General features: G+C 40.0%; 2 protein-coding genes across 3 annotated transcripts; one reads left to right on the forward strand and one right to left on the reverse strand.

Annotated features, from left to right (window-relative positions):
- Positions 1 to 17: 17 nt before the first annotated feature.
- Positions 18 to 7,051, reverse strand: harbi1 (harbinger transposase derived 1). The gene is made up of 7 exons (XM_080423116.1): positions 6,950 to 7,051; positions 4,742 to 4,908; positions 4,031 to 4,233; positions 3,808 to 3,895; positions 3,007 to 3,214; positions 2,265 to 2,440; positions 18 to 1,621 (listed from the first exon to the last, which is right to left on the reverse strand). Exons 2-7 carry the CDS (start codon positions 4,904 to 4,906, stop codon positions 1,421 to 1,423), a joined length of 1,041 nt encoding a protein of 346 aa, XP_080279242.1. The 5' UTR covers positions 4,907 to 4,908; positions 6,950 to 7,051; the 3' UTR covers positions 18 to 1,420.
- Positions 7,052 to 8,662: 1,611 nt separating this feature from the next.
- atg13 (ATG13 autophagy related 13 homolog) lies at positions 8,663 to 22,119 on the forward strand. Of its 2 annotated transcripts, XM_080421870.1 has the most exons (18): positions 8,663 to 8,830; positions 10,356 to 10,442; positions 11,380 to 11,460; positions 12,143 to 12,262; positions 12,862 to 12,908; positions 13,136 to 13,276; positions 13,466 to 13,506; positions 13,645 to 13,741; positions 14,232 to 14,342; positions 14,783 to 14,873; positions 15,170 to 15,259; positions 15,600 to 15,686; positions 16,133 to 16,242; positions 16,945 to 17,101; positions 17,698 to 17,772; positions 18,337 to 18,447; positions 20,592 to 20,723; positions 21,382 to 22,119. In XM_080421870.1, the coding sequence occupies exons 2-18, from the start codon at positions 10,368 to 10,370 to the stop codon at positions 21,457 to 21,459; spliced, it is 1,644 nt and encodes a 547-aa protein (XP_080277996.1). In that variant the 5' UTR covers positions 8,663 to 8,830; positions 10,356 to 10,367; the 3' UTR covers positions 21,460 to 22,119. The 2 variants fall into 2 exon arrangements, with proteins under 2 accessions (XP_080277996.1, XP_080277997.1); XM_080421871.1 differs by lacking the exon at positions 15,170 to 15,259 and having other exon boundaries at positions 21,382 to 22,118.
- Positions 22,120 to 22,765: the final 646 nt, after the last annotated feature.

Genomic DNA, 22,765 nt, shown 5'->3' on the forward strand with positions numbered 1-22,765 from the left:
TAATACTCTCTCTCTCTCTCTCTCTCTCTGGGTGCATCCACACATGAGATACAAGTCATCGGAAGTCCCATCCACTCCCATGTTATAGGAAAAAACGGAAAGACTGTCCCGATGTGCGTCTGAAGCGAATATCCGGGTTCCGCTTTTCATTGAATAACAGCCAGAAATGGCCAGAACCGGAACAAGGGCTTGCAACAACTAGCGTCAACTTGTATCTCATGTGTGGATGCACCCGCTCTCTCAAACACACACACACACACACACACACCCCTTTACTGGCATATCCCGTTTCTACAAATGCCTTCTAAATCAGAAGTTCTCACACAGATTTTTTTTTTTTAATTAGCAGATGTACAAGCTTGCAGCGCGGCATGAAGTGACGCGCTGTGAGCTTGTATTTCTGCTATTTTTGAAAAGCCAATGCAAAAGTCTAAGATGACACAGATGCTTTTTTCTGTTTTAATGGGATATATAAATATGTACACTCATGTTAAGGCATCACAAAAAAAAACTTTAATGAAGGGAAACTTTGCAGTGATTAAGTTCCTATGGAACAAAACAGAAAAGAAAAAAAGTTTTGTTTCCATTAAAGTTACAATATGCAGTACGTTGCTGAACACCAGTCCTATCATCAGTACAGTATATTGAAAGGGCTTCTTCCCTCAACAACTGGTAAGTGTAATAAATTGGTAGATGTAGATGTTTACACCCAGATTTCAGTTCAGTGGCTTGGTGTGCGGCCCTATGCCGGTTTTCCAAAATGTACGTTCTACATCCCAAGCATCCCATGCAATTCTTTGGCTGCTTATCCAGAGCTACTTACAACGAAGTGACCACCAGGTAGGAATCAATGTGTACTCCGTGCTCAACTGCACTTTGACGGAACACATGGTGTCTTGACTGCTATGGGGGATTGAACCCGAAAACCTTTTTGGTGATGGGTGAGTCTCTGACGCACCTGGCAAATCTGATCCGGCCTTAATATTAACCCATTCAATCCGGGAACGTGTATACTGTGTCATTTTGGCTCATTTGGCTCATAGCACGGCACCGAGCTTGTAGATCTGCTATTTATGTGTGCAAATCTTTGAATATATGTTTTTTAAAGCGAACATTTTTAACTCAAATCTTTGCTTCTGGGGGTCCCTGGAACAAAATATTTTGAGATGGGGGTCCACGCCCAAATACATATCATTTTGGGGGTTCGTTTTACGCGAAACACTGATATTGCAACATACGTTTTTTTCAAAACGACATTTGTAGAATCTGCCAAATTGCATTGAATGTTCAAGATTTATGTAGCTTGTATATCTGCTATTTTTTAAAAGCCAAAGAAATCAAAAATTACAGAGATGCTTTCCCGCATTGAATGGGTTAACATAACAGTGACACACAACATTACTGATGTATTGCAGGAGGTTCAGCTGAAGTGATTCAATATGAGCTCCTTCCGTCTGTCCTCTGCCTCTGGATCCCTGTCTTCAGGACGCTGCTCCAACGCGTCGGGTTGTTCCAGGGGGTCCGTCCTCTCCAGGGTCCAGGCGTCCAGTCCGGACTGCAGGGAGGCGTTGTGGAGGACGCAGCATGCCAGCAGGATGGCTGAGCTCTTTTCTGGGGAATACTGGGAGAGGAGAAGGTCATCATGGTGAACACTTAAAGCAGTGGTAACATGAGGTCCGATGAAGGCAGGAAGTATTTATGGAGAGATTCCATAATCCTTGTGTAATTAACCCCATTAAGACCGGGAACACATCTGTGTCATTTTAAGATTTCTTTGGCTATTCAAAAATAGCAGATACACAAGCTGAGCTTGTAGATCTGCTATTTTTGAAAAAGATTTGTGGAAAATGTGTGCAAATCTTTGAATATATAATTTTTAAAGCAACATTTTTTAACTAAAATCTTATTGCTTCTGGGGATTCTACCAATGTCTTCTAAATCCTAACAGTTATTTAAAAAAAATATTATGTTGCTATAATATCAGTGGTTCTCAGAACTTTTTTCATGTCAAGAACCCCCAAAACGATATGTATTTGTCTGCGGACCCCCCCCCCCCCCCGATCTCAAAATATTTTGTTCCAGGGACCCCCAGAAGCAAAGATTTTAGTTACAAATGTATATATATATTCAAAGATTTTAACACATTTTCACGATTTAAAAAAAAAAAATATCCAAAGAAATCTAAAGTGACACAGATGCGTTCCCGGATTGAATGGCAACAGAATAAAAATAAGACTTGGATAGAATAGGACAGAATTGTGCACCTGCAGGTATCCTTTGGAGCTGTCCAGACATCTGAATCTCGTCTGGATGGCCCGGAATGTTCTGTCCACTATCTCATGCGTGGCGGAATGAGCGAGGTTGTACTGGACCTCCGCTGGGGACTCTGGGCAGGTGACCGGAGTCATCAGCCACTTTTTGAGAGGGTAGCGAAGGTCACCTACACAAAGGATTCGGTGAAATCTCTTTTAGAAACTATTTTGGATCCCCGCTGTTTGTGTTTGACACCAAGGTTATTATAGTTAACGAAAACTAACGAAAAAACTGAAACAAAAATTGAGAAAACATTTTCGTTAACTGAACTAAATGAAAACTACAATAAAAAAAAGGAACGATAACTAACTGAAACTGTATTGTGTGTTTACAAAACTAACTAAAACAAACTGAAATTATAAACAAAATGCCCTTAGTTTTTCTTTGTGGATGGTTGGTGGTTCATCTGTAACTGAATACATTTTTAAATACTATCTTTTGTTTATTTCACAATACTTACCTTTTCAATCCTGCACCTGAGAAATAACCCAAAGTAATAAAAAATAAACTAAAACTTTTAATAAAAAGCGAGCAAATCCGCTCTAAAAATGAATTAAAACTAACTGAATTAGAAAAACAATGTTCAAACCCAACTAAAACTAAACTAAAATGAAAAATCCAAAACTATTATAACCTTGTTTGACACTTCTCCATAATATCCCTACTCTTCTTTCTGCGTAATCCGTGACTCACCCAGTAGCCAGCCTTCCTCCGCTCCCTGCAGTGTTTTGTAGACTTGAGAGCGTTCCAGGATCTCTGTGTCCTTGAGTCCACCGGGCCAGTGGGTCTCAGCGCTGAGCAGCAGTCCTCTGGCGTCACACACCAGCTGACAGCCGATGGAGTGGAAACCCTTTTTGTTGACGTACGACGAGTCCTCGCTGTTGGGAGCTTTGATGGCCACCTGGTAACAGAGAGGACAGAGGATGGAGAGGATGAGGATATTGTCGCAAGGTCGACCACAATGGAAATAAGTTGCACGACTTTCTTGTGTTTGCATCCTTGACGTTTCTCCGATGAACATGATGTAACGTGTTTTTCCTGTATGACGTCTAATAAAATCAAATAAATTCAGTCGCTGTTGGGGAGAAACCTCTCATCTCCATATTTTAACATTTTGTGTTTTTTTCATAAATGAACACCCTACTTGATCATACGGCAGCGTCACACAAAAGTAGCAAAAGTAGCAGATCTACAAGCTCGAAACGCGGCACAAAGCGACGTGTTTTGAACTTGTAGATCTGCTACTTTTGAATTTGAATCCTGAAAAGTGACCGTTTTGGACTATATGTGAGAGAGATGGAGAGAGAGAGAGAGTGGGTACAGACATGGGGGAGAGGGGTAAGGAGAGAAACCGACGCAATTAGACGCAGTAATGGCTCCCTCCCAGGACAAGAAAGAACATTATATATTCTGTTCTATTCCATCCTATTATAGTGCATCATATATAATAACATATTATATATTATATTAATTGCATTACATTATATCACATACCTGAACACAGTCCAGCACTCCAAGGACCCCTGGCACCTCTGCCACTCTCTGAAACTCTTCTATAGACTGATCTCTGCTGCTAGGGTCCCTGATGAAGAAAAGAAAAACTATTAATGATAATAATAAATATTATTATTATGGCAATGGTAGTAATTGTAAAAGTGTGTGGCATTGGTAATAGTAGTGATAACAGGGGTTCATCTCTGTTTACTGTTTCTTTTACCTGGTAAGTGTAATGAATTCCGGAGCTTTCTCCACCAGCGCTCTGGTGACATTGGTCACACATCTGGACATGGATGCCTGGCTGATCCCTATGGCGTCTCCCATAGAGGTCTGGAAGGAGCCGGAGGTATAGAAGCCTAGCGCGGCCAACACCTGAACCTCAGGACTGATGGCCCTAGACCGCTGGGTACGCCTGCACAGAACCTGACACACGCGCGCGCACGCGCACACACACACACACACACACACACACACACACACACACACACACACACACACACACACACACACACACACACACACACACACACACACACACACACACACACACACACACACACACACACACACACACACACACACACTTTGTAATGTAGTGTATGAACAGGGCAGCAGATGTGCTGTAAATCAACAAAACTCCCATATTCTTGCCCTCTCCGTAAACTTAAAGTGTGAAAAGAAAACACAAACGCACAATGACGCTCACCGATGTCTACATAATTCCAACAGATAAAGTATGAATTCCTTGTGAAGAGTTAATAGGAAGAGATCATGGGACAGTCTTGACTTGTTCTCTAGTATTGACAGCATGGGGGTCAAATACAGAAACAGAACACAATAATTTACCCAACACTACAGCTCACACTGTTCAGCGATAGAGTGTGAACTCTTCACAGTCAGGAGAACAGAGTCTAAAACAGAATAAACTCACCTCTCGGAGTAACTCCACCAGATACAGTATGAACTCCCTTGGGAAGCCGAACGTGGTGAGGAGGAAGTGATCGGAGACAGAGTCCAGGTCGAAGCGGTCCAGAGTCTTGTGTCCTCGTCCATGGAGCAGCAGGTCACAGTCCAGAATAGCTATACCTATCGCCATGACTACAGGACAGTCAGACAGGAGACTTCCGTTGCAGATATCTTACACTCTGTAAGCTGCCTATCTACCGCCCCAAATCACCATCCACGTAGTAGCAGTGTAAAATATGATCACAGTGATTCAAGTCCATAGCTCATAGCTCAACATTTTTAACCCATTAAGGCCTGAGTCCGATTCTTAAAAGGTTTTCTAAATCCTAACAGATTTTTGAAAAAAATATAAAAAATATTTTTTTCACGATTTTTCAAAAATAGCAGATCTACAAGCTCGTAGCGCGGCACTCGGTGCCGCGCTATGAGCTTGTAGATCTGCTATTTTTGAATAGCCAAAGACATCTAAAGTGACACAGATGCGTTCCAGGTCTCAATGGGTTAAGTTGAAATAGAGTATGTACGTTAAAGCATGTTGAAAGTAACATGCCTGCAAACAGATGACAAGAAAATGGTTGAAATTGCCATTGACTTTGCATTGGGCGCTTACCGCTTACAGTTAACTATTTTAAAAACTATAAAACATTCCAGAGTAAAACATCTCAAGCATGCATAGCCACACAGTAAAGTTAAAGTTTTAAGTGTGAATCGTGTTTCTAGGTGAAAGTATGAAGGAATAGGGAGGTGTCAAAATTGTATCACCTAAATTTTAAAAGTTAAATATCAAAAAAAATGACAAAACATTTCAAAGTAAAAAGGTTCAAGCATGCGTGTCCATTTAAAAAATGTTGAATGGGGTTTCTAGGTGAAAGTACTGTATGTATGTAACGTTAGTGACCAAAGTTTTTGAGGAGACATCATAATAGTGAGGAGAACATAGGTGAGCACACTGATGCTCAGAAACCGAGATTTTGGCAGTGGTTTAAAGTACATTTACTCAGTACTTAAATTACTTCTACTCCACTACATCTCAGAGGCAAATATTGTACTTTTACTCCACTACAATTATAGTTGTTTAGTTACTATGTAGATTTTGATTATTATTACAAAACATACATTAACCACTTCAGCCATATATACATTTTGGCCATTTGAAAATAGCAGATCTACAAGCTCACACTGCAATTTTGAGCTTGTAGATCTGCTATTTTCAACAGATTTGTATACATTTGAAAACTTGTGAATGGGACATTTTTTGGTACTTTCTACTTTTGGTACTTTAAGTACATTTTGATACCAATACGTTTGTACTTTTACTTAAGTACATTTTGAATTACGGACTTTCACTTGTAACAGAGTATTTCTACATTGAGGTATTGATACTTTTACTTCAGTAATGGTCAGAAACCAAGACTGTGTGTGGCGGCCTCGTCCTCTAGCGCCACCACTAGGGCAAACTTTCAAATGAGCTAACTAACTGGACATTTTTCAGGCTTTGGTGGAGATCTGCAGTGCATTGCATTCTTGGAAATCTATCAATCCTGCAATCAATATATCAATTTTTTTTGCATTAAATTACACAGCCAAGCCTTTCGTTCCCAACCTCGACATCCAAAATGTACCAGGATAAACAATGCAATGCACCCAGCTAAGCCCATTAGCTTCAATGCAAATATCTGTATAAAAAAAGCTCTCAACCTAAAAAGAAGTTGATCGTTCTAGCACAGTGATTTGCAACCAGGGGACCACCAGTGGTCCTTGAGGGGGTTCCTTCAAGGTGGTCCCCAGCAAAATGATGGAGAGTTGGAAACCAAATGGACCCTTTTAGAGATCTTTAACTCTTCAGAGTGTAGAATGAAACCGTTATTTTACGCTCTCCAAAGTTTAATAATGGTTAAACATCTGCATTACTTAATTAAAGGATTGTTATTTTTGATCAACGTTTGCCTGCATATCTCTCCTATGGTACCACATTCAATACATAATTCAAAGTCTTGGGGAGAGTCTAGAGATCTCATCAAATGGTGATGAATCCGTGGCTCAAATGCCGAATAAATAATGGACCTTGCTATGAAAAGGGTTGAAAACCACCGATCTAGCACAAAGAACAGGTTTACCAGTTCCCCAGTAGTCGAAAATCTACATTTGTATGCGATCAGAGGAATAGCCTTACCTTTTAACGAAGCAATAAGCCTAGTAAACAAAACATCCAAACTCCACTTGACCACAGTTCACTGTGATTGGAAATCGCCGTTTCATCACGTTTAGAATAATAATAATATATATTTTTTAAAAACATTATTTGGTTACATGAGCACGACAAGTCAATATGTTCTTTTATAAAGTCCAGGTTTTATTTTTTATAGGTTTTTTTCCCCTCTAAACTGGGGTTGAGGTGGTAGAGCGAAAGTGCTGTTGCGAATGTAATGCTAACCAAACATCCAAACTCACTTGACGACAGTTCACTGTGATTGGAAATCGCTGTTTCGGTGGATAATGTTTTTTATTTTATTTTTTTAAATATAAATTGTTTTGTTACATGAGCACAACACGTCACCATGTTCTTTGATAAAGTCCATGTTTTTTTTAATAGTGTTGTTTCTCTCTCTCAACTGGGGGGGGGGTACATTGAGGTGGTGGAGCGAAAGTGCTGTTACATATGTAATGCTAACCAAACACGTCAGGGAAAGTAAACAATTGTATGACATAGGGTACTTATTTTACCTGAATGTATTTCTGCTACAAAACCTGTATATCCAGTCATTTTGGGGCATAAACAAGAAGTTGAAGGATCAAATTAAGTCTGATAATGATGTACTGTGCATCCTCACATCATGTATACTTTACATTACTTAGATTACAATTGCAGTATTGAAACTTTTACTTAAGTAAAACATATATATGAGTACTTTTTCCACCACTGGTGTGTCTTACAATAAACTTACTATTTTTAATGGACAAAATATCAACATTACAATTAAAAATAACCGGACAAAATGCAGTTACAATACTGGAAAAATAAAAAAAATAAAGACAAAATAATAAATAAGCTCGAGGTTAGAGACTTTAGGCAATATATTCTTCACAGATTCTTCTGGTTTTCATAGCTTTAGAGTTTTTACATATGTAAGTACGTTTCAAAGTATGAGAATAATAAATACATGCTTGAATAGAGTCAATTTTGGAATTTATGAAATTATTTAAGATCAATCCAAAATACATGACAGTAAGTACAATCCCCAAATAAATGAGATAGTGTTTCGTCAACATTTCCACAAAAAATAAAAAAGTGTGTCAATATCAATCTTATAATAATTGGTCTTGACAGGATAACATTTATGAAGTAATTTGAATATCCTTACAATAAACTTATAAAGGCAAAAAACGTACCCCATGTGTGTATTTGGGCCAGCTGGCAGAAGACCGTGTTGCCATGTCAGCTTATTATAAGCGACTTTGGTCTTGTTTTTCTGTAAAGTTGCTTGTAAAAATTGGTTACCGGGGTAGTTTTTTTTTTGGGCTTGTTTCTAACGTGTACTTGCTTATTTAGGCTTTTTTATTTTAATTTTTTTAAACTAGTGGTTCTCAAATGTTTTCATGAAAATGTTTTGTGCCACGGCCACCAGGGAGCATTTGTGAAGTTAGAATGTTTCAAAAAAAGATATCCAAATATTCCACATGTTTTTTTGAAAATAGCCGTATCTACAAGCTCACAACGGCAACGTGTGGCATTGTGACGCGTTGTGAGCTTGTAGATCTGCTATTTTCAAATAGCTGGTGCGGTTTAAAGTGCTCATGTGAGTGGCTCAAGTTGCTTCTTTTGGGCTTGTTTAAACTTTTCATAGACCTCGCTTATTTCTCTCGCAAAATCTGGCAACGCTGGCAGAAGAACTGCAGTGTGTTTGTTGTTTATTTTAGTCTCCTGTTCTTCAGCCATGTAACCGTGTGTAACGTAGACACATCTCGTTATTTCTGTATTTAAATACTACATTGTGTTGCATAGGTTCAACACGGGAAGAAAAGACACCCAAGAGATTCTCCTCCTCTGTGATGTGTAAGTATATAACGCTGTTAGCTTGATGCTAACGTTAGCCACCACGGGCCACCATTGGTTGGTTGAACAATATTGAGCAATGTTTACAGAACCACCACCAGGAGCTAATAATAGTAGGTATAAAACAGCTAAAAAAGTTTGTCAATTTTGTCAAATTCAAGCTGCATTGCAACACTGTGGTGGTACTAATGTAATTGGTATTCTATACGATTTGACCCACGTCGATGTTTTTGTTGTTGTCTCTATGTTCTAGTATTGACTATAGTTTTTGATTGATTGATTTGATTTGAATACTTTATCAACAGTTGACCCCAAAAAAACACATAAAGTACAGTTCTGCACAAAGGGATGCTAAAAGGATTAAAACCCAAGAAGGCACTATGGCTTGTTTCCATTGGGGTCCATGTGTACTCAATTCATCGAAGCATTTAATGACAGACAGATATGCAATACTATGTAAAAACATCATATAAACGAGTAGTAATCAAAAAGAAAAATATGTACAGTAAACGGTTCTGGGGGGATGGGTGTAGGTAGGCGTTTGACTTTTTTTTACAAGGGCCAGTTCCGAATTGCAGCCACGGTTTTGAAGGAGAAATGACTTAAAGTTTAGCATACTCATCATTACCTTGGCTTTTCTGCCATGATTTTGTATATTTAGCACAAGGCTGCCTGTTAAGCCCTCACATCACTGCAAAAAACCTGTGGAGTTACACTTTGCCACCAGAAGGTTTCTGTAAAATTGTACATTATAGGTTAGGATACTTTTTTTTTTACATGATGACCAACCGACCAATTCAAGTATTTAAAATGTGTGTGTGTGAACACACACATGAAAGAAACACCATGACAAATTTATGAGCAACTGTTTGTTTTATTTAGCTGATGTAATGTTGCACATGATGCTGCACAGTGATAACCTGCAGATTATAATATATTATAAGTATAATGCATTATAGACATGGTGTTACCAAAAAAAGGTATTCACAGGGTTCTACAGAACTGCTGTATTGTATACTGTAGGTGAAAGTAATTCAGTAGTTAGGCTCAAGCCTTATTTAGAGCTATTGTTGAGTGTATAGTAAGTGAGAGGAGACAGAGTAAAACAACGTTTACATCATGTCTATTCTTGAGGATTACTCCCAGTAGAAAGGGAGAGGAGACATGTTTGAACAGCTGCCTTGATAAGGAAGATTTTTTTATACAAATTATTTCTATATGGTTTGCAAGTGTTTGTACCACGTATAATAATACCTGGATTATATTGAAGACAGGGCTTGCACATCAAATGAGAGTTAAGATGATTGTCACTGTTCATTACAATATTAGTTGTCTTAGTGTTGTCCAGTGTTCCACAGGCTTGAGCTCAGCATTCATTACCCTTATTGAAATTCAGTTCAATAAACATGGCTACAAAATAATAGTTTGTATTCCTTTGAAGAGAGAAAAGTCTTGGACGTGGCAAATTCTGTCTTTTCCTGATCAACACTTATTTCTGTATTGTTGTCATGTGGTGTTGTGACAGGGTTGTGACATCATGGACGGTCACGGTGACCTGAGCTCCCAGGACAGAAAGGACCTGGACAAATTCATCAAGTTCTTCGCCTTGAAGGTCAGAGAACAGGAGATACGTTTTCTTGGATAAATAATGTTGCCGTTTGCCTTTAAATGACCAAGTGACTTACTTTCTGAGGGCTATCTACGTTATCTTCTCCTGCTAATAGATTATTGCTATCTCTGTAGTCTCATCATGTATCATTAACTTAGAATGCAGGACTTTTCCCTCTTGGTTTCAGTTTTTCTGTTTACAGTTGCTATGGTAATTTTTTTTAGACCTGACCTGAAAAATATGTGCTATTAAAACAGCTTTATTTATTTTCGTTCATACAACAGTACTGCTGCACAGATAGATTCACACTGGGTGTTTTGAGAGTCACGGCATAGGCCTTATTAAGGATGGATCAAGTAACGGATAAATTCATTCAATCTTTATTTAAACCATGTGATTGCACTGAGGGAAAGCTCACAGAGTCAAAACAAAACCTTTTTTTATAAATAAATACAGTTTAACCACATGATCCCTGTAGCATCCCAATTCTGGGCATCTCGTAATAGGCGAACATTTGGCAAAATAGCAGATGTACAAGTTCACAACAATTCGCAACATTGTGAGCTTATAAATTAGATATGTTATTTTCGACAAAGATTTGGTGTAGAGAGAAACAGGGGGGGGCGGAACAATTTTAGAGCCCTGTGGAACCCTGGTCAACAAAGTATATACACTGGAGTTTACGTGGTTAATACGATACGATTTTCTGGCTCAATGGACACAATTTAAAAGACTTAAACCTGTTACTTGATTCTGTACAGTATCTGTGTTTCTAAGCAGTTGAAGTCGAGGCTTTTCTGTGTGTTTGTGGAGTTGTGTTTTTCGTATGTATTTTCATAACTGGTATGCACATTTCCTGTGTTATCTGTTCCCGCACCGTGATTGGTCGGTGTCTTATTTCCTGATTGGTGAGATGAGATCATTCATTTCCTGTTCTCAGACTGTCCAAGTGATCGTCCAGGCTCGTCTGGGAGAGAAGATCTGCACTCGCTCCTCCTCGTCACCCACCGGCTCCGACTGGGTAACCACGCTATTCCCCACTCGTCTCCTTCAATGCTTGATTGTGTCCTTAAGCCTTATGTGCTTCATTCCTATCTCTCATCTTTGCACCTCTCTTCCCTGGAGGACAGATGTCAGGCTGCCTATTAACCACATGCGAAAATAGCACATCTACAAGCCCACAACTCGCAACTTACAGCGTTGTTGTGAGTCTGTAGAATGTGTAGATCGGCTAATCTTGCCGAAGACATTTGGTGTAGAGGGGAAAAAGGAGAGGGCAAAGTATAGACAGCTGAGGAACCCAGGTCAGCGAAGTATAATGGTCTAGTTAAAGCTTATGGAAAATAATTAACAGCACTCGAGAGTTGGCCTTTGTAGGCATGAAATAGTAATGGAAAATGAAAAGCGTCCAAAGCGGTTTGGAAAAGCGCTACCCCTCATTCCTCCACCATTCCATCTATCCAATCCACATTCACTTTGAGCAGTTAACGTAACACACTGTAGTGTCGAATGATAAATATTATTGTCCCATGACTCTATGGACACGGATCTGTTTGCACCAGCGATTTCTCTCCCGGTCCTGTTTTCGTCTCGGTTTTCATGGCTGTTTTGAAAAGTCTTCCAAGTTCAGGGTATTGTGTTACCCTTCTCTGCTTTCCACCCATTCCCTCTTTGTCTCTCTCTGTGTATGTACTTTCCTCCAGTTCAACTTGGCCATTAAGGACATACCTGAAGTAACTCATGAAGCTAAGAAGGCCCTGGCCGGCCAGCTTCCAGGCATCGGTCGCTCCATGTGTGTGGAGATCTCCCTCAAGACATCAGAGGTAAGATTGCAGTCGGCATCTGCCCTACGCCATGCTAACCACTGCGTTCGCCAGGGTAACAGAGGTAAAAGTAGCAGTACCTTCTGTCTTGAGACCTCCACATACCTGTTGATACTTCAGGTTAAATATCCTTTGGAAGCCAGCCCTTTTTGGGCAGAAGAGTATCCAAATACGGAACAATGGTTTTGCACGTTTTGTCAACACACCATTGACTGGAAACCAAAAGACTCTTCCAACTCTCCCTTGAAGATTTATAAAGTATTTATAACATCTATTAGAAACAGCATGCCGTATCCTGGCCTCTCCTTCTTTCTTTCTTTCTTTCTGTCTGGTGCATGTGATGTTTTGGGTTTGTGTGTGTATGAAAAGGGATGGGGCAATGGGGGTAGCGGTATAATAAAGGATTCCATTTCATTATCACAGTGCAACCAGAGGAGACAGGCTGCATGGAGACAAATCTTTGGACAATGACCACAAACATAGTAGAAAAGAATGCAAGCTTAGCTGCAGAGACAAACACACAAACAAACACGGAGACGTTGATGTTGGAACTAACTGTGATTTAATCCTAATAAAGTCTCTCTCTCTCTCCACACCAGGGTGACTCCATGGAGTTGGAGACTTGGTGCGTGGAGATGAATGAAAAGTGAGTGGGGTTCATTGTGTTTTTCACCGGGGGCCTGTAGTTATTGGGTCAAAGGGATAGGAAATATGATTACAATGATTGATCCCAGTAATGAAATTGGGTTGACACAGCAGCAAGTGACAGTAACAACACATGGAAGGATTAAGTGGAGAAATATCACTCTGAAATTGCTATAGTCGCAGTGTGTACATAATTGTCACTTATATGTTGTTTTTGTCCCTCTGCAGGTGTGATAAAGATATTAAGGTGTCTTATACTGTGTACAACCGCCTGTCCCTCCTGCTGAAGTCACTACTGGCTATCACCAGAGTCACTCCTGCATACAAACTGTCCAGAAAGCAGGGACATGACTATGTCATATTATACAGGTATTCACAATTTGCTTACTGTGTGTGTGTGTGCGCGTGGGTGCTTGTGCACATAAAAGAACATTGGTGTCTGTACTGTAGTAGGTCTGCAACTATTGATACTTTTTACATTAATCTAATAATCTTGAAGCACATTTTTCTAATATTTTTATTTTTTAATGCTTAAATGAATCCTCTCCTCTCCTCTAGGATATACTTTGGTGAGGTCCAGCTTAGTGGACTAGGAGAAGGTAACTTATAACCGGTCCTAAACTTCACTGTCTGTCCAGCTCACACCAAAACGAATGCATGTTTGTTCAGGGACGACAAAAGAAGTTAAATGTGTTCAGTTTCATTTAAAAGGGTCTGTTGTGTGTTTTATTGTGTAGGTTTTCAGACTGTACGTGTGGGTGTAGTGGGCACCCCTATTGGCACCGTCACCCTGTCTTGTGCCTACCGCACTAACCTGGCATTCATGTCCAACAGGTAACACACACACACACACACACACACACACACACACACACACACACACACACACACACACACACACACACACACACACACTCGGGTCAACCATACAGACTGAATGTGGCATTCAGTGGTGGAAGAAATACTCGCATATTTTACTTAAGTAAAAGTATCAAAACATGATTTAGAAATGCCATGCCAAAACCATGATATTCAAAATGTAATTGAGTAAAAGTACAAAAAGTTAAAGTAAAAGTAAAAGTACTCATTATGCAGAATGTCCCATTTCAGTTTTCAGTTTTAAAATGTATTGACATCTTTTGAAAAGTGATGTTCCCTCAGACATCACTCTACAAATACCCTTATCACTAAAGCTTTTCTCGCTGGCCAGTAGCCATCATTTCATTGTAATGGTTTTCTTGTCAGTGCAGGCGAGGGCCTTAGTCAATTTGTAGAAGGTGCTATTGAGCAAGTGTCCTGTGGTTTTGCTCTGCTCCGTCTGCAGACAGTTTGAGCGCTCGGCTCCCATCATGGGGATCATCGTGGACCACTTCCTGGACCATCCCTATGGCAACCACCTGGCCCACCACAACGCGGGTCAGCCCTGTAACTACAGGTACTAAGAGATGGTACCACCGATACACGGTGTCATGTATATGAGGTCTGGTGTCAGTCAAGTATGATCACTGACCTGTCACTATTGAGTGAGGTAACTGCTTGGTCATCCAAACACTCAGATTCAAGATTGCTTTATTTGTCATTTGTTTTACATCTGCAAGCAGCTTCAGAGAAAAAAAAACGAGATTATGCTTCGCCTAGTTAAAGACGGCAAAGATTTGTAAAGTAATAAATGGTGCCAAAAAATACTGTATCGATCTAAATAAAGAAATCCTAAAAACTAGAAGAATTCATGTCATAAAAAAACGAGCATAACCAGATAAAAACAGAATGAAATTCATCTATAGAGTTCATCTCATCTAATCTAATCTTACGGGTCCATTTGTACACTCCATTTTTACACTTTTCTCACGTGTGTGTGTGTGTGTGTGTGTCAAGAGCCCCAGGCGAGGAGGAAGGAGTGTTTGCAGGAGTTGAAGATTCCCAGGAGGTGTGCACCAGCACCTTCTCCACCTCCCCTCCCTCTCAGGTATGACCCAGCAAACGCACGCGGAGACACACAGTGACAATCACACTCTTAAGTTCTCTTCTTCACACCACCATCTATATTCTGTACTTTGTCTTTTTTTCCCCACTGTTTTACAAATGTTTTCATCTCCTGCTTTTTCTCTCTTCTGTCTGTCCCCCCGTTTGTGTCTGTTCCTTCTCTCTGTTTCCTTGCCTCTGAATTGCCTGCGTGTCTCTGTCTGTCTCTCTCTCTGCTGTGCATCTGCGACCTGTGTGTGTGTGTGTGTGTGTGTGTGTGTGTGTGTCTTCCCGTCTCAGTGTGTGTGTACGTTGACTCCCTCCCCTGCAAAGGCGTCTAAGCCCCTCCCCTTGGACAGTTTGCAACACGCTGGACCTGTCACTCACACTGTGAGTCTTATTGCTTGTGGAGTGAGAGAGAAAGATGGTGTCTGTTTGTAAGTGTAAACTGAAATTTTTGCACAAATCTGTATGTAAAAGATTAGCGTCTTCGCCATTTGGCGTTTTGATTCTTATGGTAAAGTATGAATGGAGATCTCAGTTTAGCTAAAGCTTTCTAAAGACTGGACAACCTTCCTCTAACCTTGTTGTTTCTGGCTTTCCTCAACCCTTTTTTAAAACATCCTTGTATGTGCTCTCTCTTTATCTCTGTTCTCTCATGTCTATCTGTCTGTCGCCGTCTCTTTTAAAAAAAATACGAGTTTGTCTCTCTTTCCATCTGTCCCTCCAGTTGTACAGTTCAAGGATGTCATATCAGCACACCGCTGTAGGGGGAGCTGCTGACCTTTGTCACCCTGGTGCTGTCAACCCACACCAGGTAACACACACACACACACACACACACACACACACACACACACACACACACACACATACACTGTTCACTTAAAGGAGTAGTTCACCCAAAAAATGACTTATTTTCTATCAATTGCACACCCCATGAAGCCTTGAATCCATGGATTTATTTGTGTTTTTGTCGCATTCCTAAGCTAATAATTTGATTCCTGCCTCCTACCGGCTAATGTATCCGGTAGGAGACACAAAGTAGATTATTTGTGTCTCCTACCGGAAATACACCCGGGCATCAAAGTATTGGCTTAGGAATGTGACAAAAAGCTAAATAAATCCATGTATTCAAGGCTTCATGGGGTGTGCAATTGATAGAAAATAAATAATTTTTTGGGTGAACTCCTCCTTTAACTCAGTGAGCAGTCCCTTTTGTATTTGGCCACTGGTAACTGTCTTCATCATTTTCCTCATAAGGTGTTGCATGCTGGGAAGGAGGGCGGGGTTGCGTTGGGTCCTGCCCAACCCGCTCATGGGGCTGATGCTCATGCGACAGTTGACCACGCCCCTCACACTCCTGGCAGCAGGTAAGACGTTTCCTCTATCATTTGATGATATTAGGGATGTAGTAACAATGAATTAACTATTCCGTTTTTTCTTTACAACTCTTATTTGATCTTTGTCTATTTTGGAGAGAAGTAATTTATAAGAAATAAAAGACCCATCCCAATATGGGACCAAAGTGGTGGACATTCAAAACACCCTAAAAGAGCACCTGTAACCTGACCACAAATTACAACAGGACCTAAATAATTATAGCTTGCCCCCAGAGAGTACCGTCAGCAAGTTGAGGGTCGATTTTTTTTTATATCACCACCATCGAGGGCAAAGGTGAAGTTGAAAAGACTACAGAATGCTGATTGATGCTGTAAATACATTAAAAAAATGTGCCACTCTATGATATCTCTGAAAACTCACTTGTTATGACTAAACCTCACCACCCAGCACTCCTCATTCCTTGCATCACTTCTGTCGCACACAGTAAAACTCTACGTTAACCAAATGAGCAAAAGCAAAACAATATTTCCCCCTGCAAAAGTCGGGTATCTAGAAGTAGTTATAACAAAAACTATCCCAAACATTATGTCTGTAATCCGTCGCTTGTCTGCACCAGGGCAGGAGCACGCTACATTTCCTATAGGTCCTATCTGTAGTGGAAAAAGAAGTAAAGCGAGTTAAGCCGTTAGTCTTTGACACTGATGTAATATAATTTCTCGTTCTCTTTCCAGTGGAGATGATGAGGGTCTGTCCAGCACAGAAGGGAGGAGTGATGGAAGGAGAGATGAAGCGGGGAGGAGGAGTGCGTCTCCTTTTTGTGACCCGGTGGAATCACTGACCGCGTTCACCAGGAGAGTTGGGGCATTCGTCAATAAACCCAACACACAGGTTGGTCTGTCCCTTAAAACCAGTGGTTCTCAAACCTTTTCATGTCGAGGACCCCCGAATTGATATGTATTTGGCCGCGGACCACCATCTGAAAAGGTTTTGTGCCAGGAACCCCCAGAAGAGAAGATTTGTGTTTAAAATAATTGAAAAAGGAAAAGAAAAGTCACACTGTTAAGAAATATCAACACTATATCAAGTAAAAATAGGTTATAATATACTGTTTTTGGACTGTTTTTGTACTAGTATTACTATAGTATTGGTAAATAGGTGATATTATTAATGCTATGTCTTAAAATACTAAAAAAAAATGACAATAATATTACTCCACATTAGGCTATTACTGTATAGTATACTCATCAGTCATAACATCACATAAAGCCTCAATATTCCATAACATAAAGACAAAGCATGTGTCACAATTCTTTGCACGATCTAACAAGGTTACAAAGCTTTGAGTTTCTCAATGTAGGGTAAACTGATTCAACTGTACTGCACAGTTCTTTAATGTGTGTGTGTGTGTGTGTGTGTGTGTGTGTGTGTGTGTGTGTGTGTGTGTGTGTGTGTGTGTGTGTGTGTGTGTGTGTGTGTGTGCGCAGGTGGCAGCAAGTCTGGACTTGCCGTTTGCAGCCTTTGCACCCAGAGGTCTGGACAATGAGGAGAACGACCCCATGGTAACAATATTTATTTCCATTAGCCTTGTTGTGTTACTTCACTAATCTCAAACCGCTGGACCAATGAGCGCCACGTTTATTTTGCACACTGTCAGTATGCCTTTTAAAATATAGAACTTTAATTTGAGAATGGAAGCAAATGGTGCTCTGTTGGGGCTGAAACCGTGCCCAAATTTGGAGTCGTATACATCATATGACTCAGTATGTCTTAGACCTCTGACGTCACAGGCTGGCCAAATATAGTCCAAAATCCACTTTGTAAATGCACTGCTCCCATGTGCATCCACATGATTAGATTTTTTATTTTTGTTTACCGCACCACAGTTGCATCTACATTTGGCTTTGGTGGCTAATAATAGGTTTTACCTAAGGTTTATTCTGAACATAATTCTGTGTCTACAAGTGTAGTATTTGCAAAGTATGAACAGATTTAGCGGAGAGTATGTCAGTTTTAAAATGCTTTACATCAAACTAAGGAACATTTGAACAGAAAGCAAGAGAGAACCTTATAGTAGAGTGTCACTAACTATTGTCGATGTGTGTGTGTGTGTGTGTGTGTGTTAGGTTCAACCCCCTGACTCCCCTCAGGCGCCCTCCCCCCTGCAGGGCAGTCTGCACTCCCAGGAGTCTGAGAGTTCAGGACAACAACCAGATGACTTCGTCATGGTGGACTTTGTAAGGATCTCAACTTTTCTCTGCATGGATACATTGAACTATCAGTTGATGGTATATTGATTGTGGTCTACGTCAGTGGTTCTCAACCTTTTCAGGCCGTGCCCCCCCCCCCCCCCCCCCCCAAATAATCATATTTGAACTGGGGACCCCCCCCCAACCTGATAAGCACTTGGAATTGTTGGAGTTGAGGCATTACAGTCGACTCAGTTCCGCAGATACATTTTGTGAAAATAGCTGATCTACAAGCGTTGTGAGCAAATATTTTGCCTCTTTTATATTATTTGACATTTTATATTCGTTTTTTTATAGTATAGTGTGTTGATTACGTTTGATGCAGTAATTGTCTTATTTCTATTTATTTCATTTTAGTAAATTTAGTAATTAGTAATTAATAATGTCTTAAATTCCTTAAATTCCTTAAATTGTCACTTTAGATACCCTGTAATACACTTAAAACTGTATGTTGGTTTGTTTACTGCTGAGTGAGAAAACAATGTTGCACATTAAGAAAATCATCTGTGGATCCCCCAAAATTATGTGGGGACCCCCCTGGGGATCCCAATCCACAGGTTGAGAACCACTGGTCTACGTTAACGACACAAACCCTGGCATCCCTAATCTGGGCATGTCGTAATAAGCGAACATTCGGCAAAAATAGCAGATTTCCTGAGGTCACTGAATAAGGACTCCACAATATATGTGAAACAGCAATGCGGAAAAGAGCTGGACATTGATCTAAATGAAGACATGTGGCTGAATGCATGGGAAATGCAGACAACCTCCACTTATTCTCTGATCTGGAGGGACTTTTGTTGGAAAAAACAGATCCGCTTCTCTATTAGTACCAAACAAACTGGCAACCTGCTGGAGGGAATGTGGAGGGACCATGGTTGATCATGCACATTAGAGATGCGCGGATCGCGGTTGCCGCAGTTGCCGCAGTTAACCGCAGTTTGGGTGGATTCGGGTCAATCAAATATAATTATTAATTAATATCGGATAAACCGCGGGTGAAATATTGTGGTAAATAAATTAATGACATCTAATATATCTATCCATAAAATAGCTAAATCTCTGCGTGCTTGTGTCTGTGTGAGTGTGTAGAGTAGCCTCTGTGCGATGCGATCACAAAATGCATCGATTTAGCCTATGGAATGTCGGTGCGTCTTTTTTCTTTTTTTTAAACCGGTGCTGCTCTGCTGCGCTGAACATACAGACTCTGCGCAGCAGAGCAGCACCGATCGCATCGCACAACTAATACTAAAACTAACGGGAATACCAGAAAATAATAATATTTTGACATACGGGAAAAACGGTTGATGCGGATATTAAAATTGGATAATATAATTATTGCGGTTGGATAACGGGCGGATAATTAATTTGTACATGCGGATTCGGGTGACGAGAGGCCATCCGCGCATCTCTAATACACATCTCTTGGTTCTGCCCTGTAATTCAACCTTTCTGGACGGAAGTAGCAACAATCATTAAAACAATTCTGGGTTTAAGTATCAGTACTACATTTTCATCCTTGTATCTTGGGCAAATCTTGTATATTGGTATATTGAATTAGCCTGGGACCAGACGAATCTGCGAGTGCAAAGAAAAATTGCACTCTGGGATTTGGGTCTGGCACCGCTCCATAGAGAATCCATTTCCTGCTCCAGAAGACGTGGGTAACCAATCAGGGCCCAGTATTCGAATATGGGAGACTGTAATTGGTAGTTGGTTTGTAGGTCTAACCAATTGCGTTTAGAGTCATTGTTTTGATCCCGCCCCCTTGGAAAAAAAACTTCCTCATAGAAGCACCAGACTCATATCCACGCAGTGATATAGTCTGTCTACGCCAGGCTAATATTGAATGTCCCATGACCTTTTTGTTAGTTTTTTTTTTGTCTTGTAAAATAAATGAATAAAAAATAGCGGTTTTCCAAGCTCACAACACGTCGCATTTCAACTCGTTGTGAGCTTGTAGATACTATATTTTCGCCGAAGAGATTTGAGGTAGAGGGTGAAAAGGGAGGGGGACAAGTACAGACCCCTGGGGCAATGAAGCATGTCCAGAAAAGCTGGTAAGCTGTAATTTCACAAAAACGACTGACAGTTGTTTGATGTTCATCCTTGGTTCACGTTTGTTCTGTCAGAAACCGGCCTTCTCCAAAGATGACCTGTTGCCCATGGACCTGGGCTCCTTCTACAGGGAGTTCCAGAACCCTCCACAACTGGCCAGTTTGTCCCTGCACATCAGCTCTCAGGCCTCTATGGCCGATGACCTGGTATGTATACTGAAGCAAAGCTATAGGATTGTCTCCCCCCCATTGGACTCCTTCGGGGGCCGCCAGTTTGACCCCCCTGGTTTAAACAGTAAATTTAAACGCCAATTTATTGGCGTTGAAAGAAGTGCAGAACGTGTGTGTGTGTGTACATTAACCCATTAAGACCTGAGGCCGATTCGATAATGTTGCTATAATATCAGTGGTTATCAAACTTTTTCATGTCAAGGACCACCCAAAATTAACAAAAACATATTTTGTCCCAGGGACCCTCAGAAGCAAAGATTTGAGTTAAAATGTTTGCTTTAAAAATATATATATTCAAAGATTTGCACCAAATGTTCAAGATTTTCCAAAAATAGCCGCGCTATGAGCTTGTATATCTGCTATTTTTGGATAGCTGAAGTATAAAATAATGGTTGCGTTTTTTCTTATTTTTAGACCCAAAGACCAAGGAGATATGATATATCAAAGATTTAAACTCCTATCCAATTCCTTGTTAACTTAAAACTTAAAAAATCTGTATCTCGGCTCCTGAGAACTTTTTTTTTCAATGAAAAATCTCTGGCAGTCTACAGCAAAAAATCTGAAATAATTCTGGCAGGAAATGAGTTAATAGTAGTGGTACTGCGTTAACCCACTGCGACGTTTCTCTCTCCAGGACTCTCTTCCAGAGAAGCTGGCCGTCTACGAGAAAAACATTGATGAGTTTGATGCTTTCGTGGACATGCTACAGTAGCGAAGGAATGACTGGTTTGAGCGGAGGTATGAGAGGACCGGAGAACTTTGTAAAGTGTGTCCACGACGGAACACCCCTCTATGTATGTGCGTGTCAGCTTGTATAGAAGAGCCTTCTCTTACATGTAAATAAACTCTCTCTTGTTCACAACACACACTTAGAGCTTTATTAGAGGATGGTCAGTCTTTTTCTGTCTGGTGGCAGTTCTACACAACTCATGAAGTGAAATGGTCCGTTTGTATCTTTGATAACCAAGCGATGTCCTTCTGCATTGCTATATAGGCTACATAGCATAATACAGTATGTATGGAACAGGCTGGTTTGTCCACTCACGATAGTGTTTATCTAAAAGTACTATCTATAGGAATGATCTTTATTTACAAATTAATTGTAGATTCTGTTTATTGCTGCTAACGCTATATATATATATATATATATATATATATATATATATATATATATATATAGTGTCATAGCACCTGACGAAGCTCACAGCGAAACGCGGCGTGCTAATAAATCACTTGATGCAGTAGTAAGTTGTCCAACTCTGTTCTCGAGTGAGCGGTCCCTTCCTTATGGAAGGTCCATCCTTTTTCACTGTGTGTGTACTATATATATATATATATATATATATATATATATATATATATATATATATATATATACACATACATGCACACACACACACACTGTGTATGTGTATATATATATATGTGTGTGTGTGTGTGTATATATATATATATATATATATATAATCTGCGTCTCATCTTTATTGTTACATTAGTTTTATCAAATCCAGTGTTATACAATACAAGCTGGAATTTGATTTCATGATATACTATGTAACTTTCTCAAAGTTATTTTTGATATAATCTTTTACCGTTATATTTTTCACGATAACCATTCCACATAAATGTGTTTTTTGACAACTTCTCTAAACACTATTAAATATTATTTGTGCATCGCGAGTGTCTTCCCCTGGCACATGGCAAATGTATTTATTTAGGTAGGTTTCTGACCATGTGTTGTTGCTTTCCAAAATATTTACATCTGCCACCCTCAATCACAGTTACTGTATAACAGGTGAAAGTAAATCCTACTGGATGCTTGTATTGCAATATTGGCAATTAATCGGTTATTAGATATTGTCCAAAATGTCTGCGTCTTGTATTGTAATAGTTATTGTTAGCAGTCTTGCGTACAGTAACATGCCACTCAATATTTCACTGTACCTTTATAAATGAGTGACAGATAAACCCTCTTGAATCTCTCTCTCGTTTTGTACATTGTGTGTAGCTGTATGATT

The sequence above is a fragment of the Gymnoscopelus braueri genome, assembly GCF_963280865.1.
Source record: "Gymnoscopelus braueri genome assembly, chromosome: 24".
NCBI lineage: Eukaryota > Metazoa > Chordata > Actinopteri > Myctophiformes > Myctophidae > Gymnoscopelus > Gymnoscopelus braueri.

Bases quoted from the DNA above. Each gene is read 5' to 3' on its own strand.
- atg13 (XM_080421870.1), top strand. From the start codon at position 10,368: ATGGACGGTCACGGTGACCTGAGCTCCCAGGACAGAAAGGACCTGGAC. The intron at 12,263-12,861 runs GTAAGATTGCAG...TCTCCACACCAG, and splicing joins TCTCCCTCAAGACATCAGAG to GGTGACTCCATGGAGTTGGA. The intron at 12,909-13,135 runs GTGAGTGGGGTT...GTCCCTCTGCAG, and splicing joins TGCGTGGAGATGAATGAAAA to GTGTGATAAAGATATTAAGG.
- harbi1 (XM_080423116.1), bottom strand. From the start codon at position 4,906: ATGGCGATAGGTATAGCTATTCTGGACTGTGACCTGCTGCTCCATGGA. The intron at 3,215-3,807 runs GTATGTGATATA...CTCTGTTACCAG, and splicing joins GAGTGCTGGACTGTGTTCAG to GTGGCCATCAAAGCTCCCAA. The intron at 1,622-2,264 runs GTGCACAATTCT...CTCCTCTCCCAG, and splicing joins GCTCCAAAGGATACCTGCAG to TATTCCCCAGAAAAGAGCTC.